Below are 16,836 nucleotides of genomic sequence, written 5' to 3' on the forward strand. Positions count from 1 at the left end.
TGAGGGGAGACACAACCTCGGGGTGCTGCCCGGCCACATCCTGCACCCTGTGGACTCTCCACCCAGGGTGCTGCAGGGCAGGGCTGGATCCTGCACCAAGGGGGACACCCTCCCCACCCACAAACCCACCCCAGGGTGCAGCAGGGCCAGATCCTGCACCCGAGGAACCCCTGCCCCTCTCCACAGTGTCCTGCAGGGCTGCATGGAAGGACACCCCCCTACACCCCCTGAATCCTGCAGGGCCAGACGCTGCACCCCAGCACCCCCACACAAACACCCTGCAGGGTGGGGTGCTGCACCCCAGGGAACCCACACACACGCTCATCCCCCTGAGGATGGGGCCACATCCTGCATCCATTGGCCCCCTTTTGCTGTACCCCAATGCTTTGCACCCCAGAACATTGTCTTGCACCCCAGAACGTGGTCCTGCACCCAGAGAACCCCCACCACAGGATGCCACCAGGCAGGGCCAGATCCTGCACCCAGGGGACACCCATCCACCCCAGGGTCCCACTGGGCAGGGCCAGATCCTGCCCCCAGCACCCCTGGGTGCCTTCCCAGACCTGCTCACTCTGGCACTTACAGAACCCCCCGAAACCCCCCAAATCAATGCAGAATAAAACCACGCAAAAAAATCCCACAGGAACACCCAGGCCCCCTGAGGCCTCGTACCACTGCAGAACCTCGGGCTAATTAGCTTAATGACGCTAATTAGGGCAACAAGGGTAGGGGGAACCTGGGAGTAAGCACAACGTCACCCAAAAGAGCATTTGGGGCAAGAATTGCTGGTTTGGGTGCAGGAGCCAGGGGGTGCAGGTGTGAGGTGGCGTGGCCGTCTCTGTCCTTGTCCCTGTCCCCATCCCTGGTGGGTCCCAATGGGCCACAGCCCCCAGCTGAAAGCAATAAACCCCCCTGGTTATAGGCAGGGGTTTCTGGCTCCCTGCCTGCTCCTGGGGCAGGACAGGGCTGGGGGAGCTCTTGGAGGTAAGCTGGGGGGGAACAAACAAAAAAAACCCCCACACACCAGAAAAAAAAAACAAACAAAAAAACCCAACCCCCAAAATACCTTATGTTATGCTTTGCTTTTCTGGTGTGTTTGGCTCTGGGGGGTGCGTGTGTTCTGGTCTTGTTTTATGCAACATGCTGAATGCTTTTTGTGTTATTGCAAGTGCCTAATTGCAGGATGCTAATTAAATGCCTGCAAATGCCTTGGGAAATGGAGGGTAAGGTGGAGGTGACCGGCGTGAAGGCAGCACCCTGCTGCTGGGGCTGGTCCTGGGGCTCTGCTCTCCCTTAGCAGAGGCATTGGGGCTGTAGCAAGTGTGTGTTGAACCAGCGCCGTGTGCGGGCAGCGATGGAGCCTGACCCCCCTGCCCTCCCAAGGAAGAAGGCAGCAGCCGGGCACGCCTGGCAGAGCCTCCTCTGCCTCCGTCCCCGCAGGCAGAAGAAGAAGGTGGCTTATTTCACCTACATCCGCAAGCTCCTAAACCAGGTATGTTCTGACTGGGCTTGGGTGCAACCACCTGCTTCCTAGGCTCAGCTTGGTCATCTGCGTATTCAAGCCTGGATGCTCATGTGTCAGCTGAATCTGGAAGTTTTTGACTTAAACTGAAGATGTGGTGGATGGGGCTGGGGGAGCTCTGCCTGACTCATGCCTGCAGGCAGCTCCTCGAGCCATGCCACCCCACGGATGGCTGAGCTGATGCTCTGATGGTCACTCTCCCTGCAGACGTGGTCCACCGGAGCCTCCTGCCTGGCGGCTGCTGCCTTTGCCTGGCTGGGCAGCCCCCGGCTGCTCGGGGATGTGGCGCTGGAGGCTGCCCGGCTGTGCCGCTGCAGCAGAAGAAGCCACCTTGGTCACCGGGAGGTCCTGCTGGCCATGAAGTTGGTGCTGCTGCGTGAGCTCTCCAAGCCTCCTCCAGGATCCTCAAGCTGTGAGCTGCTACTGAAGGGAGCTGGCAAGATGGGACAGACTTAGGAGTATTTTAACATGGTTTTGGTAAATAAAGTATTTATTCGCATTGTTTAACGGAGCGTCCTACCTGGGCTGGTAGCTGCCAGCACTGAGAGCAGTAGGTGGGCTTGGACCACCATTGGGCTGGTTACCTGTGTGCCCTGGGAAGGGGTGCAGGAGGGAGGGTGCTTGCACACACCCGCCTTGATAAATATTTGTGGAGTAGCCCTGCTAGCAAGTGAATAGTCCCCGGAGGTCCAGAGGGAACTGTCCTGCCAGAGAAGCCTCTTTGCTCCGACACCCCAGGCTGCCTGGGGGCTGCTGGGCAGCTGGATACCTCTTTGTACCAGATTTGGCCAAGAAACGGGAGAGGAGGAAAGGTGACTGTTGTTCCAAGTCCTGGGGAAATGTCAAGCTTGGACACCAGCAGCATTCCCCGGTGATGCTGTGTTAGGTGGTGGCACTGAGTGACTTGTTTCTGGAGTCTCCATGGAGACCCTTCATAAGCCAGTCCCCCTGTGCACAGAGATTTCTCCAGGTTCTCCAGCCTTCTGCCTGCAGCTTCAAATCCAGCCATGGGGATGGTTGGGGTGCGTGGCAGTGCCTGCTCACCCACCTTCCCGTGTAGGGGTTCTCAGTCCCAGCTAAGTGCTGCCAGCTCCTGGCAGTACTGGAACATGCTCCCTGCAGCAGCCTTTCCAGCTCTTGAGCTTCTCCTCCCAGGAGCATGGGCAGGAGGCAGGAAAAGAGACAGATCCTTCCAGAGGGATCTGGCCCTCATCACCTCGTGATGCTGAAGGTTGTGAAATGCCTCTTCAGTGGGTTTGCAGTGGGAAGTGGTGACAGGTCTGCCTGCCGCTGAGCCACCACCTGTGGCTGCCTGGGCTGGTGGACCACCATTAGCTTTTGGGGGAGTTGCTGGGCTGTGTGGTGGCAGATATGGTAGTGGGTGTCATTGGTGTAAAGCTGGTTATGACTCGTGGTAGCTCCGGCTGTGTCCCCAGGCTGCTCCTATTAGCTCTCTCCATTCTCATGTGTGTATCTACACCTGTGTAGTGTGATGGACTGTCAACTACCAATGGCCTTTGGTTGTTTCCCTAGTAAATACTGGGATAACGGTTGCCTTCAAGGAGTAAGTCTGGCCCAAGGACTGAGGGCTCAGGAGCTGCTGCCCAGGAGAAGGTTGGGTTTTGGTGCTTCAGCTGCCATCTCTGGTGCATGCAATGTGCTGCCTCATTGTCATCCCCACGCTGAGGGCCTTCAGCTTGCCCGAACCCTTGTTCTAGCAGCCTTGACTCTTCTGGTTGAATAGGGTTGGCTCAAATTCATGGATTTGGGGTCAACTCCTATAGGAAAGTCCTAGCTCTTGTAGAACTAAGAGCTGCAGATCTCCTTGAGAAAACACCCAGGCTGCCCTACGGCCCCAGGCAATGCTGACATTACCTACAGCATTCCTGGCCAAGGCCTGTTCAATCTACCCCAAAAGCTCAGTGGAGGAAGAGGAGGGTTCCACATGCGTGTGATACCATCTGGTTCAGAGCTTCATCACCTCCTGCCAGGGTGTTTCTTTTGTGTTACAACAAGGGAAAACCAAGCTGAATATTCACTTACTGCTTCTTGTCCCTGTCAGTAGCCCAAACCACTTGCTCTCTTTCTTGTCTTCTGCTTTATTTATGTATCCAAAGCCCTGGCTGCTGCTGAAGAGTTTCTGGTGTCTCGCAGACCATAGTCAGTGTGATGGTGACACATGGAGACCCTCTTCTGCAGCACTGCTGTCTAACCTTTTTAACCCCTCCAGTAACTGCAGATGATCACTCCTGTCTAGAAGCAAAATTGAGCCTAGAGCCATAGCCAGCTCTCTGAAGGAAAGCAGCTGGAGCAGAGGAGCTGCTGGTAGCAATCACAAGAGGAGGTTCCTGGCTGGGGCAGGTCAGGAGAGCAGATGTTATCAACCTTGTCTTTTCCTACCTGAAAACCTATAGCTCACCTGGGCCCTAAAGTGCCAAAATGTGACCCAGTGTGAATGCACCCAAGGCCAAAGCAGCTCAGCTGCTGTACCTCTGCGGGGACATCATGCAAGATGTGAAGATATGCACCAACTGGAATTTATCGCAACACTTCAATCACCCTTTGAATTTTTTTTAATTTTTCAGATGCATCTCTGGCATTAAGGTCAGCGTTCACCACATAGGTGCTCAAATCCCTGTGCAAATCCCTGCTCAAATTGCTTTGTCCTTGGAGCAAATGTCCTTCCAAATCTCCTCTCAAGCAAAGACTCTCCTGTGTGGAGCTGCAATCCAGTCTGATCTGGGAGCAGATATAACAAAATCAATAGAGTCTGGAGCAGCTAGAGCTAACGGTTCATCGCCCAGGCCTCTAGGTTCCATCACCTTTGCTGTTAGTGCTTGGGTGCCCTGCTCATCTCATTTCTTCTTGGCCCCAATCTATGGAAACTTGGACCCATCTCCAGCAAAGTCATTCACACCGATGCAGCTATGTTGTCCCCTGATGCAGATACAGCTACAAGATGCTGATACCAAGGCAGCTTCATCCTGGCAAGAGCCGAAGCAGCACGAATTGCTCTGCACCAGGATGGTGCCTGCAGTGCATCTCTGCATCTAGCACTTGATCTCACTCAGCCTCACCATTGACTTAGTGGAACCTCAGCTCTCTAGGATTCATGCTTCAGTCTCTTCATTTTGACACACCCCCCCGCCCGCTTTGTTTTGTCCTTTCTTTTCCCCTTTATTTTGTTCTTATTGTCCCCCTGCTTTTGGAATTGAGAGTTCTTGTGTTAGAAATAAGGACCTGAAGCACAGGGTGAATCAAGTGAGTTCCTAAAAAATCTTCTAGAGAGTCTGGTTTGGGGGAAGAGGGAAATATGCTCCACTGACCCCATGGCAGCAGCAGTTTCTCGTGTATGGGCAGCCCCAACACAGGTTCACCCCCAAGCGTGGGCATGGTCTGCCTGTACCAGACCCCAGCAGCTATACATAAAAGTCCATATTTGTTGTTTCTTCTGCAATTGCACTCTCTGTTCTCAATTTCAATCTCCTCCTCCAACCTATTAATGGGGAAACAGTTGGATGTAAAGCCTTGATTCAAAAATTGAAAGCAATGATTTATTCCTAGAGGGACAAGTGCCCTGTTGAGGCTGCACGCACCATGTGGACACTCTTTAAAAATTCTTTCTTCGGTCAGCCCAAAAATCAGCTTTGGTAGACACAGGAGGGTGAGTCCTCACATACCTGGGCCTGAAAGGGCTTTTCAGGATGGGTTTTTTAATAGTGTCTTCTATTTTTTTTTTAACTGTGTTGGCAATAGAAGCCTAGACAGACTGAAGAAATGGAAGAGTTAAACATAAAAGATGTGCCAGATCCAAAATTAACAGAGAAAGACTTCTGTCCTTCAAGAGTTCTGAAGGAAGACCACGGCTTTCATGGTTTGCTACTCTAAAGGATGGACTTGTGCCATTTGTGTTGCCTTTGCTCAGGATTGCGGCGGCCTTTCCAAAAACAAGATCTGAAACCAACCCAAGTCTCTCATCTGCAAAACACAGCTGTGAGTTTTGCAGCTTCGGCTGGAGACTTTTAAGTAGATGATCCTAAATCAGGCAGCAAACAGCTTTTGAAAAACAAACAGCGGGGCTGCTTCGCACTCCAGCATAGCACAGTGTGAAAGGATGGGGAAAAGCCATTAAAAGTTGCTGCTTCTTGTCCCACATGTAAGGACGGACAAGCACGCTTCCTCTCGCTGGGGTGCTGCAAGGTGATGAACTGAAAATCGGCTTCGGAGCACATCCCTGTGCCTGGGCAGGAAACCTGCCAGGGAGTCAAAGCCATCTGATGGTTTGCTTTTAGATATGTGATTGTGTTTAAGCTAGTCACAGAAACCAAGTGGGGCAGGATTGGGGCTGTGCTTGCTCTGGGAGCTGGAGCAAGTCGGTGTGGGAGGTGCACGTTGGTCGTGTGCCTGCTCCAGGCACCGGCAAAGAGCTGTGCCATGGCCGGCAGGTTGCTGGGGTCAGCAAAAGAGATGTGGCTTGATGCCACTCTGCCCACGCAAAAGAGACGGGAGCCAGGAGCAGCCACGTCCCCCATCACTGCGGTGCCCAGATGAGGGGTCGTAGGGGCTCCAGCATCCATGCCTGCCCCCGCTTGCTTGAATCCACCCTGGACCTGGCTGGCTTGGGTACCAGCGGGGTGAGCTCCGGCCGTGCAGCTCTGCCCAGCGCAGGGACCTGCACTTGTAGGGCACGTGATGGCAGCTGTGTGCCAGCGTGTATTTGAGTTCAGCCAGGGCATCGGCCTTAAAGCCCTCCCAGGTGGGTCTGGACACATCAAAAGCGCATCTCTGGAGCACACCGGAGGCTAGGCACAGACTTCCCTGAGACCTGGCTTTTCCCTGAGATGGAGGGATGGAATTGAGGACAAAACAGATAACTTAAATACAGAGACTTCTCTAAAGGATGTTCTCTAATGCGTTAACTAATCATCTGCCTGGTCTCCCTTTAAAAGCATGAGTTTTGCTTTTGATAAATTATATTGATATTTCATTTCTTCTTTCTTAGCTTCCTCTGATATTTCTTGTTCTATTTCATTAGTCACGCCACCTTCCTCCTTTCTACAATTTCACTGTTGGTAAATGGCTACCATGGGCCTCCCCAGCATTAACCATTTGTGAGTGGGTAATGTACGCCATTCCCTCTTCTCTATTTTATCAAAAAGGGAAATAGAAAAGAAAATTACTCATCACATCAAAATTTCCAGTCTATCATATACACAGCAATGTTATGGTCTCTAGCCAATGAGGAGGATGTTAAACTGTAAACAAAACTAAATATTAAGTTCCCAGGCTTTTTGTAATTATGTAAAGTGGATACTGTGTTTTCTTTTATAGAATTTTCCAGGAAACATTATGAAGACAGAAATGAGACTTCCCAAGTCTCTAACCTGACTGTTGCACAAATACGTAGCAGTTTATACTGGGAGAACATTATTAACATACCCTTTCAGGACAGAGTGTGACAGAGCAAGACATCCTGTAAAAGAAACCAGATAAAGTAGAGTCTACAACACCTTTCCTTCTAAAGGGGAAATCTTTCCAAACCTGTTCCTGAGAATCCTCTTGAGGATGTTTTTATTTCTGGGAGGAGAGGGTAGAGGAGCCAGAGGACCTGGAGGCAATATGATAGGTTACGGGACTGCCTTGTCTCTCAGCAGCATCCAACGTTTTTATTTTCTCCTTCCTCCTTCCTGGAGAGGAAAGAACTTGCCCCATAGCAAAAACTTCGCTATGAGCCACTTCATATCTACATATGTGCTTGTGATTCCCCAAGGTAACAAGAGGTGGGAATCCAGCCAAAACCACCAGACTCATCTGAACAGAAGGGGAACATCTTGAGATGTTCACCAGTTATGACTGCGGCTGATTTTGAAGAGGCCTGGACAAAAATGTCATCCCTTCTTGCCCAGAGATGCAGTGGTGAGCCTGAACCAGCCCTTACAAGCATGGAAGTGATGGAAAGCCAGGCTGACCATTGAAACCCCAAGCTTCTGTACTTTGACTTCACAGCACAGTGTTGGGGGGGTTAGTTACCCTGTTACCCCATTGTATGACATCCAAATGGTTTTAATTAAAGCTATTCTGAGAAAAAAAAAAAAAAAAAGCTTTTTGCAGTCTGGAGGTCTTTGACAAAGCTCAGCCAGCTCCATGGTCCCTCTGTGGTGTTCCCAGGGCAGTTCTCCATCCTTCCCCCACTCCACCACGGGCCCGAGGCAGGACGGCATAGCACTGCTTCCCCTGCAGCAAGGCAGCTGGATTGTCACCTTGACGGGAGTGAACATCTCATCCAAAAATCTGCTCTTGGAGAGGAGGATCCGGCTGAAGGCTGACTGCAGTTAAATGACTGCCTGGAGCTGCGAGGCTGTTGAAAACAGAAGTAGAGAAGCAGAGGAAACAGAGCTGGAGGGTTGCCTTGATGGATTGCCTAATCCCCCTGTTCCAAATCAGGATAAGCGCAATTTAAGCCCTTCCTGATGGATTTTTGTCTAATATGTGTTTTTTTCTTTTTCCCCCCAGAAACTTGCACTAATGGAGATCTGACATCAGGCAATCTGCTCTGGCACATTGCTGTATTTACATTTAGCCAGTCCCCAAATGTCTTAACTAAAGCTCTCTTACCGCAGCTTCATACCATGATTTCTCATCCTCTCCAGGCAGACACAGAGAAGAGTTTTTTCCCTTCTTCATGGCAGCCTTTTATTTATTGGAGGACGGTTATCACAGCAGTGCAGGAAACGCAGCTGCCGCAGGAGAGTCTGGAGGTCAGTCAGTCCACAGCTGTCTCATCTTCCCCCAGGCTTCACTTTTCTGGACAAAACAACCCAATTCTTTCATTCTTCCCTCACAGATTATATTTTCTAGATTTCTGCTAATCCTTCCTGCTAGCAAAAAAAGGAAGGTTTTTCAGGACCAGTCGTAGTAAGGAAGGAGCAAGTCCCCAGTCCTTGGAGGTGAGGAAACCCTGCTGTGGGATCTGCTGAAGGATTGCAAACTCACCTGTCATTGTGTGAGCATTGCAAAAGCGTGGGGCTAGGAGAGAAGCCAGCAGTACGGCAAGCAAAGGCAGCAAAGCAGGAGCCTTGGAAGGACCAGCCGCCTTTGTCCAGTCTTTAGAAACCAAAAGGGTTGCATCAAATAAATATCCAGCTCCATCAGAATTTCTCGTCCCTACTGATGTGACCTAAAAGATCCTGAACTTGGTTGCTTTCATGAAAATAGGTGATATATTGGGTCTTCTTCATCCATCTGCTCTCTCGCTTCCTGCAGATGTCTCAAGCAATAAAACGAAGCGCCTTCACCCACAGCAGCAGACGCTTTCTCTGCCCTCCTCTTGGTGAAGGGAGGTGCCCAGACCACACCACGGTTCCCTGATACAATGCTGCTTATCCTGACCATAAAAAAAAAAGCAGCTCCTAATTTACCTAGCAAAAAAAAAAAAGCTTTGAAGGCTAATTACAATCTCCCTGTATTGCTTTCTTCCTGGAAGTTATTCTATTCTATTCTTAACCCAGATGCAATGGGACAAAGTTTCCAAGTGGGAATTCTAGTTTAAGGGGCAGGTTTCCAGATATCTAAGATGCAGTGAAATGCCTAGGAAGATCTCTCATAGATACCTGGGCTCCCAATGCCAAAAGAATGTCAAAAATCTGCATAGGTATTTCCCTTTATCTCAAAATCTTTAAAATCCCTGTATCTTAAAAAGACTGGCAGAGTGACTTCAGCTGCATGGTATCACCATAACTCAATATGACAATCATCCATTCATCATCAAACATTGTGCCACTCTAGCAAAAGGACTCCTGAGGGCATGAACCTTCCCGACCAGTCATTAAAAAATGTGTTGTAACTGTTAACAAGCTTCCTCCCAACTACTGCAAGCACAGCAGATGCCAGCCTGGAGCTCTCCTGGCTGTGGGAGAATAGTCCCAGAGATGAGTCAAACATGGCCAAGTGCAGCAGAGTCTGCTAGCAATGACCTTCCATTCCTCTGTGCCCCAGTTCCTGGGAAAGCTATGAATGGCTATGTGGGAGAACGAAAAAAACCCCACCCCCAAATCAAGGACTAGAGCTGGGTGTAGCTTAGCAGAGACTCAAAAGAAATACAACAGCCCAAGAGACATCCTGGCTGTCCACCTCGGTGGTTTCCAACTAGGTCAGCATGAAAGAGTTTTCCCTGGACCCTGGAGCTCCAGACTTGTCTGACTTGACTTCTGGCTACCAGAATTTGTGATCAGCAAATCTGTGACGGGCTTGGACAGAGAAGAGTTTTGTGGATTTAAAGAAGTGAAATGATCAAGGGCATGTTGTTAGCCCAAGTCACAGCAAGCCCCTTTGAAAGGGAGCGGAGTTCAGCCTCCCCAGGCCCACCTGCCCATCTCCTTGATGTCTCTGTGCGCATGAGTGAGGCAGCCAGAGCTTGCTGTCATAAGATAAATCAAGGATGTAAAGTGTGGTACAGAAGGGATGCAAGGATAGTGAGTTTGACCTAGAAGAACCCGTGGACTAGAGGGAAAGCAAAAGAGAAAAGCGACATTGAACTGCATGAAGTTCCTGCCGGCCCATTTCTCCAGGTCCCTCTGGATGGCAGCACGACCCTCTGGTGTTATCAGCCACTCGCCCAGATTTGTGTCCTAGGTAAACACTGTGCCCCATCATCCCGATCATTAACAAAGATATTTTCTCTGCAGGAAGCTCTAGGGAAGAGCAGGAGGGAAATGTTTAAGGTAGTAGGAGTCAAGAAGAGGGTACAGGGCTGCTGTGCTCCAAAAAAAGCCAGAACCATGTGAGCATTCAGTGAATGAGTCCTACCATTCCTCAGCCAGTGACTCCTACAGTCTCCCCACCACAACTCCCACTTCTGTTTGGGGTTACAGGGTTGGCAACTGTTGAGCTGTGCGGGCAGGAGAGGCAAGACGGGCAGCTGACGCTAAACTGCCCTCAGTCCTGCTACAGGCATCTGCTTCCCAGTGCCCCCATTCCTGTTGACTGCCTTCTACTGGGGGGCCTGCTCTTATCCTACAACCATGCTCTGATCAGAGCAAGGCCACCCAAAGTGCTTAGGAAGTCATTAGCTCCCAACATAAAACGCACAGTAAGCTTCTCCCCGCACTTCTTTCTTCCTCCTGTCTCCTTTCTTCTGGTACCACCACACAGCAACAACCAGAAAAGGCCCAGACCTCTCCACTGCTCCCCAGAGCTCTGGTCTCTCCTCCTTACACTCCCCTATATTCAGGGAGGCCAGGAGAGCGTGTTGCATGATTGGTAGCCTTCATCCTCACTAAAAGAGTCAGAAGAAGTTTACGCAGCCTCTTCCTCGGCACCACCTCGCTCTGCCACCCCATGATGCCTGCAGGGATATAAGTCATGGATAGCTGAACTCAGACCTTTCAAGGGGATGACACCCAGGAGCTGAGCTGCTGCACATGTCCTGACCTGACCCGGGTCCTCGGCTTGGCCACCCCATCCTGACACTGAGCTGGGGCTGGGGTCTCACTGTCCCACCGGCCTGAGGAGAAGCACTAGATAGAGCCACTCAGTTGTGACCCCAGGCTGTGCTCCTGCCAGCAGCATCCCCCTCCAGACCCCGCACGCCCAGCCCAGCTCCGAGCAAGGGGGCTGCAGCCTGGGACAGGGCCGGGAATAAGGTCATCTGGGGATGGGATGGGGATGAGGATGCCAGGGACCGTGTCTGGATCTGTGCTACACAGCAGCCAGAGGTTGTAAATGAGGCCAGTGCCACCTCCGTCACTTAGGGACCTGGCTGCGAATGAGGAGAAAGTGTCTAAGAGGGTCATATATGTGTTCATGTAGCTCAGAAATGAAGGCTATATAGAGTAGAATAGAATATTTCAGTTGGAAGGGACCTACAAAAGTCATCTCGTCCACCTGCCTGACCACTTTGGGGCTGACCAAGGTAAAGCATGTTGTTAAGGGCATTGTCCAAATGCCTCTTAAACTCTGACAGGCTCGGGACATTGACCACCTCTCGAGGAAGCCTGTTCCAGGGTTTGAGCACACTCTCGGTAAAGAAATGCTTCCTAATGTCCAGTGTAAACCTCCCTGGTGCAGCTCTGAACCATTCCCAGGCGTCCTATCACTGGATCCCAGGGAGAAGTGCTCAGCACCTCCCTCTCCACGTCCCCTCCCCAGGGAGCTGTACAGAGCCGTGCGGTCACCCCTCAGCCTCCTTTTCTCCAAACCAGACAAGCCCAGAGCCCTCAGCTGCTGCTCCCAGGACATGCCTGCCAGCCCTCTACCAGCTCGATTGCTCTCCTCTGGATACATTTGAGGACCTGAGCATCCTTCTTCAACGGTGGGGCCCAGAACTGCAGACAGGTGCTATGTATAGGATGGGGGGTTACTGTGTAAATGTGATGTAGGATGGGGAAATTGGGATCTAGAAGGTGGGATGACGGACCACAGGCAGCCTGGGAGCTTGCATCGGCAGGTTGGGAAATCTGGAGTGGGACGGGGATCCCACACCCATGGTGCTACCCACAGCTCAGGAAAGACTCGGTCTCTGGCAGTTGCCATGGGGGAACAGAAGTTTGACACTGGAGGGTTCTTCTGTCTGGCAGTGAAAAGAAAAATACAAGCTAGCGCTGTTGGCCAACCAAGGAATATTGAAACTGGAAACACAGCACACATTTTTAACAGCGGAGGTAATTAATTGTTGGAGCCGCTCATTAAGGTATTGGCAGGCTCAGTCACTGACAGTCTGAAATAGGGTTGCATACCTTTTCTATAAAATGTTTTTCTTCAAACATGAGTTAATTCAGGGCCCTGCATCACCCAGATGTCTTCTTCAGAGTCAGCTCTTCCAGGCTGAAACACTGGGTTTATGTGTGGCCTTTGGTGTTCGGGAGTCACAGCTAAACATGATGCTCCTGCAGGCATCATGCCTGAAAGCGCAGTGTCCTCCAGTGATGACATGTGGACAAATACATTGCACAGGTCTTTATCCCTAAGTGAAGGAGTCCTCTTCTGCTCCCACTTAGTCCCAGTGTGGTTGCAAGCACGCAAGATCCTTACCAAGTGACAGCAGAGGCATCCGTTAAGTTTTCTCTCGTAGCACTCTCCTGATGCTCTGTAGCGGGAGCTGTTCCCAATACCACGGCAGTAACTCTTGGCCACAGCCGCTCAGGCCTGCATCAGACCCTACATCATATAGCAATTTCTATCATGGTCTTTTCTTGGTTTTGATGCCTGGCACCACGCAGGTGCTGTCTTTACACTGGCCATCGTGTGGGACTGTGTCCAACTGCGTGGGACTTCACAGGTCTGGGAACAGCCGTCTCCGTTCCCAGTAAATGGGCAAGTAACCCCTTTACCCCTCCTTGGTAAGAATGGTGAGAAAACCAAAATATACCTGGTGTTTCAGGGACGCAAGTTTTTGCTGCATTCCCCCTGCCCGGGGTGTTTCCAGTTAACAGCTTATTTCTGAGTGTGAACATCAAAACTGCCACTCGGCGAGGTGAACTGCAGCTCCCCGCTCCAACACCCAGCATCGGTGCCAAGGGGCTGCACCTTGCCAAGTGTTTACAGTAATCCTTGGCAGGTACCCAGGGTTTCAAAAAAGACATCTGCTAATCTGCAGAAATGAGCTTTCAGGAAAGAGAAGCTTGAAGGTTTCAGGAAACCTTGCTCCCAGCTGGGCTCTGCGAGTTGCAAACTTGCCTGTCCCGGCTGGGGAAGCACACCTGAGTCTCCCGAGACCAGGATTTGTCTCAGACAACAGCTCCCAGTAGGTTTCCTCACTCGGATTAGTTATTCTGCAGCATTTGTGGCCTCTGTCCTTGTTTCTGCAGCCTCCTCGCTGTGCACGGGTCAAAGGGGATCCTTGTGAGATGTCCACGTGGGACCTGAGTCAGGCCAGGCACTCAATGCCTGCGCAGAGCGGCTCCCCCGCCCCCTGTGCTTCCCTGCCCTTAATCACGAGGCTGCAGGGAAATGGGACAAGGAACGGAGGTGCTGGCAAGAACCTGGATGCAGAAGAAAGCCTCATCCTGCTGCTGCGCGACTCAGCAGCACTATTTGCCCTGTAAGGCCATAGGAGCCAGGTGCTATATTCTACATGGTGTATGAGATTAAGCAAGCCAAGATGTCCTTGCATCCTCTTGCCTTAATGCACTAAACCAGGCAGGTGTACACACTCTGCTCCGATTCAAACTCCCTCTTTGGAAACACACATCAATACTTTCATGGCTCCGAGAGAAATAAGCCAATTTCCCAAGAAACGTGCTCAAAATCTAAAGACAGATCAAAAGTTTGAAGGATTTTCCTTTTCTGAAGGCTGCAGCCTGTCCTCCTGCGTGGTGCTTCGGAGGTCCGGAGCAGCAGTCCCATCTCCTGTGGCAGGGGTCCTGCTTGAACTCAACCTCCTTGGAGAGCGGATGAAGCCTTTCCTCTTGAATCCCAGCTGGCTCTCGCACAGCTTCTCTCCCTCTCCTGGAGAGAGGCTCCTTTCAGTTTCAGGGCTGGGAAATCACATGCTTGATGGCTTCAACATGATGTAATTGTTTTTGGAAGAGACCTGAGCGCTGGTTGGGTTTGCTTGTTTTTCAGGCACACACCGACGCTGGGAAGGGGCAGGCGGCGGGACCGTGACCAGCCTGGCCTCCCCTCCTGGCACTCCCAGCAGAGCCGGGTGACCCTGCTGCACCAGTGAAAACATGCAAGTGCTGTTTAATAATTATATTTATATATTTTTAATATATTTATAATTATATTTAATAACTATATATTTAATAGTATTAACAGTTAATAATAATAAACATTATATTATTGATACTTATTTATATATTGAATAATAATTCAATAATTCCTTTCTGCAGCATTATTATTAATTCCTGCAGAAAGGAAACCACCAAGAGCGACTGATGTGAGCAGTGACACTGGTGGACACCCCAGTGAGGGTCACGGAGACCTTCCAGTCTCCTCCTCACGCTTGTCTCCAAAAGTGGGAGTTCCCACAAGGGCTGATAAGCACCAGTCCAGAGACAACATCCAGTTCAGAAACTCCCAAAGCTGCAGATTGCTGGAAACCAGGAGGGTTTTCTGGGAAAGGGCCTCTCCTTGGGCTCCTTCCCCTGTAGCCCGTTTGCGGCTTAGGATTTTCTGCCCAGCACAGCAGTACCAGGTGTTACATGTAGAGCGGCTGTAACAAACCCATCCTTCACTCCAAAAAGCACTGCTGGAAAGTCCTCACTCTGATGCCAGTTGGTGACAAGGTACTTTGCCAGATGGATCTTCAATCTGCCTCATTAATGGAACATTTTATTTTTAACAGCCAAGAACACGAACTGGGGGGCAACCTCCCATCCATCTCTGCCTGCAGCTCCCCAGGGGTATTGCATGGGTTTGTCTTCACCTGCTTGAGATGTAAAGTGGCAGCATGGGGAAGGATGGCCTGGCCAGCCGTCTGCCATCGTTCACCCCCTCTCTGCCCCAGCCTGGAGCCATTGCAGCGTCCAGAAAGTCAATAATTGAGGCCACGAAATGAACCCTGCAATAGCTGAATTAACCCTGCCTGCCCCAGCAGACCTATGGTCGAGAGCTGGAGTGAGCACAGCTCAAAAGCTCATCTGATTTTCCAGCACCATCCTGCCCAAAGCTTCCTTACACTCTTCCTGAAAGGTAAATCCTCTACAGTTCTCCAAGAAAAACTCAAGGCAACCTTGGAACAAGTCCTTGTACCATATGCATGCAGGCTGGGACAGTCGCAGCCCATGCAATTCAAGTGTCCGCCTCCCAGACCAGCTCGTGGACTGAACAAATCCAGGTGAGTGATGCTGCATTTGTGATGGGCAGGAGAATACATCCCGCTGGCTGTTGCTTGTTTGCACGTGCGTGGTGGACTCCACACTCTTAAATGGACAAATACAGAGCCGATAACAGAGATACTGTTCCCAAAGCCCAGGAGCAGAGGGACCAATCCTAAAAATGGCATCACCTGCAAAAGTGATCTTTGGATTTTTTAAAATAGCCCGTGCAGCCCTTTGGTGAAACAGGCAGAGAAATGCTGCTTTCTGCTCGAGGAATGGGAGAGAAGATGTGTGGTTCCAGGTGATACAGCCCTGTCCTGGCTGGCAGCACGGGTTGCTTTACCCAGAAGTCTGAGAATGCATGTGGCGGGAGGGGCGAATGAGTGTCCTGTGTGTAGGAGGGGATGAAAGATGCATTATATTCTCCTTAGACCTCTTTTTCTTAAGACAGGCATTGGTTTCTCTTTTTTTAGAAGCAACTTTAAAAAGTTGTGCATTTATGTTAGAAAAGAAGAACCTATTTCTTATCTTCACAGGGTAGAAGCTGCTTTCTGTCTAATACGAGAGTTGTTGCTTTTATCTATACTACTTCTTTGACCGGTTGAGACATGTCTAAGCCTGCGTATATGGAGAACAGAATTAGGCTCCCATCTAAAGTTGGCAATGCAACAACTTTTCCCCGTGATGTCTGCTACAAGAGCACCTTGGGATCCTGTTGATGAATAGGGCTCTTTTTGCATCTGGTGTTACATGAGCCAAAACAAAGAGTTTGTCTCTGACTCAAATCATTTACAGTGTAACATGACACAAGGCAGGGATAGGATATAATGATTAGTTTATCTTTTGCTGCAGTTCCACGTTGTGGCAAGACCCATTTATTTTAATGCAGGAATTACTGCGGGAGATGGTCAAACCTGCAGCTTAGACAGACACTTGATTTGATTTCAGGACTTCGCTGATGGAGAACTGTTAAAGTGGATCCAACGAGCCTTTCCTGCACTTCATGCTAGCCTGAATTTGCCTCCTTTCTCCTCCTGGCTGTTAGCACTTGTTATTCTTTTATTTGTTAAAATAAATATCCTCTAACATCAGAATTTTCATTGGAGACTGTGACTGAGTCACTCCTTAACATTTTCTTAGTTAAACAAACTCAATGTAGTGTTGCTTTAGTCTCTTAGGTAGGTTTGTCCCACCTCCAAGCATTGTTTTTGAAGTCTTTTTGAACCCTTCCCAATTTTTTTTTTTGCAGTGGCAGCACAAGACCTGCACCCTTGTTCCAATAACCCTGTGAGCAGGTCTGGATAGATCCCTTCTGATTATATTCAAGGGTCAGGCTCAAGCTGGTTTAAGCATCTGACAGTAATAGAAGTTCTTTACTGAACATACCCTGGCCTCTTTCATGGTCCTGAGACCACCTCCAAGAACAACCTGCCTTTCTATACCCAAACAGGGTAGGGACAGGAACTCAGCTAGAGATGAGGAGGGAGCTTGAGCCACATGTGTGCCGCTGGCCGGAAAGCTCTTGTTGACTCCATTTCCTTTTCCTCCAAAACT

General features: G+C 50.3%; 1 protein-coding gene and 2 long non-coding RNA genes across 3 annotated transcripts; 2 read left to right on the forward strand and 1 right to left on the reverse strand.

Annotated features, from left to right (window-relative positions):
• The first annotated feature begins 1,354 nt into the window (after nt 1-1,354).
• On the forward strand, nt 1,355-1,978 carry LOC138686227 (histone H2B-like). The gene is made up of 2 exons (XM_069788324.1): nt 1,355-1,492; nt 1,730-1,978. Exons 1-2 carry the CDS (start codon nt 1,355-1,357, stop codon nt 1,976-1,978), a joined length of 387 nt encoding a protein of 128 aa, XP_069644425.1.
• A 4,738-nt stretch (nt 1,979-6,716) lies between these two features.
• Nucleotides 6,717-8,392, reverse strand: LOC138685801 (uncharacterized). The gene is made up of 2 exons (XR_011325213.1): nt 8,138-8,392; nt 6,717-7,880 (listed from the first exon to the last, which is right to left on the reverse strand). It is a non-coding gene; the product is annotated as an uncharacterized lncRNA (long non-coding RNA).
• Nucleotides 8,393-13,826: 5,434 nt separating this feature from the next.
• Nucleotides 13,827-16,508, forward strand: LOC138686018 (uncharacterized). The gene is made up of 3 exons (XR_011325344.1): nt 13,827-14,192; nt 14,808-15,299; nt 16,231-16,508. It is a non-coding gene; the product is annotated as an uncharacterized lncRNA (long non-coding RNA).
• Nucleotides 16,509-16,836: the final 328 nt, after the last annotated feature.

The sequence above is a fragment of the Haliaeetus albicilla genome, chromosome 7, assembly GCF_947461875.1.
Source record: "Haliaeetus albicilla chromosome 7, bHalAlb1.1, whole genome shotgun sequence".
Taxonomy (NCBI): Eukaryota; Metazoa; Chordata; class Aves; order Accipitriformes; family Accipitridae; genus Haliaeetus; species Haliaeetus albicilla.

Bases quoted from the DNA above. Each gene is read 5' to 3' on its own strand.
- LOC138686227 (XM_069788324.1), top strand. From the start codon at position 1,355: ATGGAGCCTGACCCCCCTGCCCTCCCAAGGAAGAAGGCAGCAGCCGGG. The intron at 1,493-1,729 runs GTATGTTCTGAC...CTCTCCCTGCAG, and splicing joins TCCGCAAGCTCCTAAACCAG to ACGTGGTCCACCGGAGCCTC.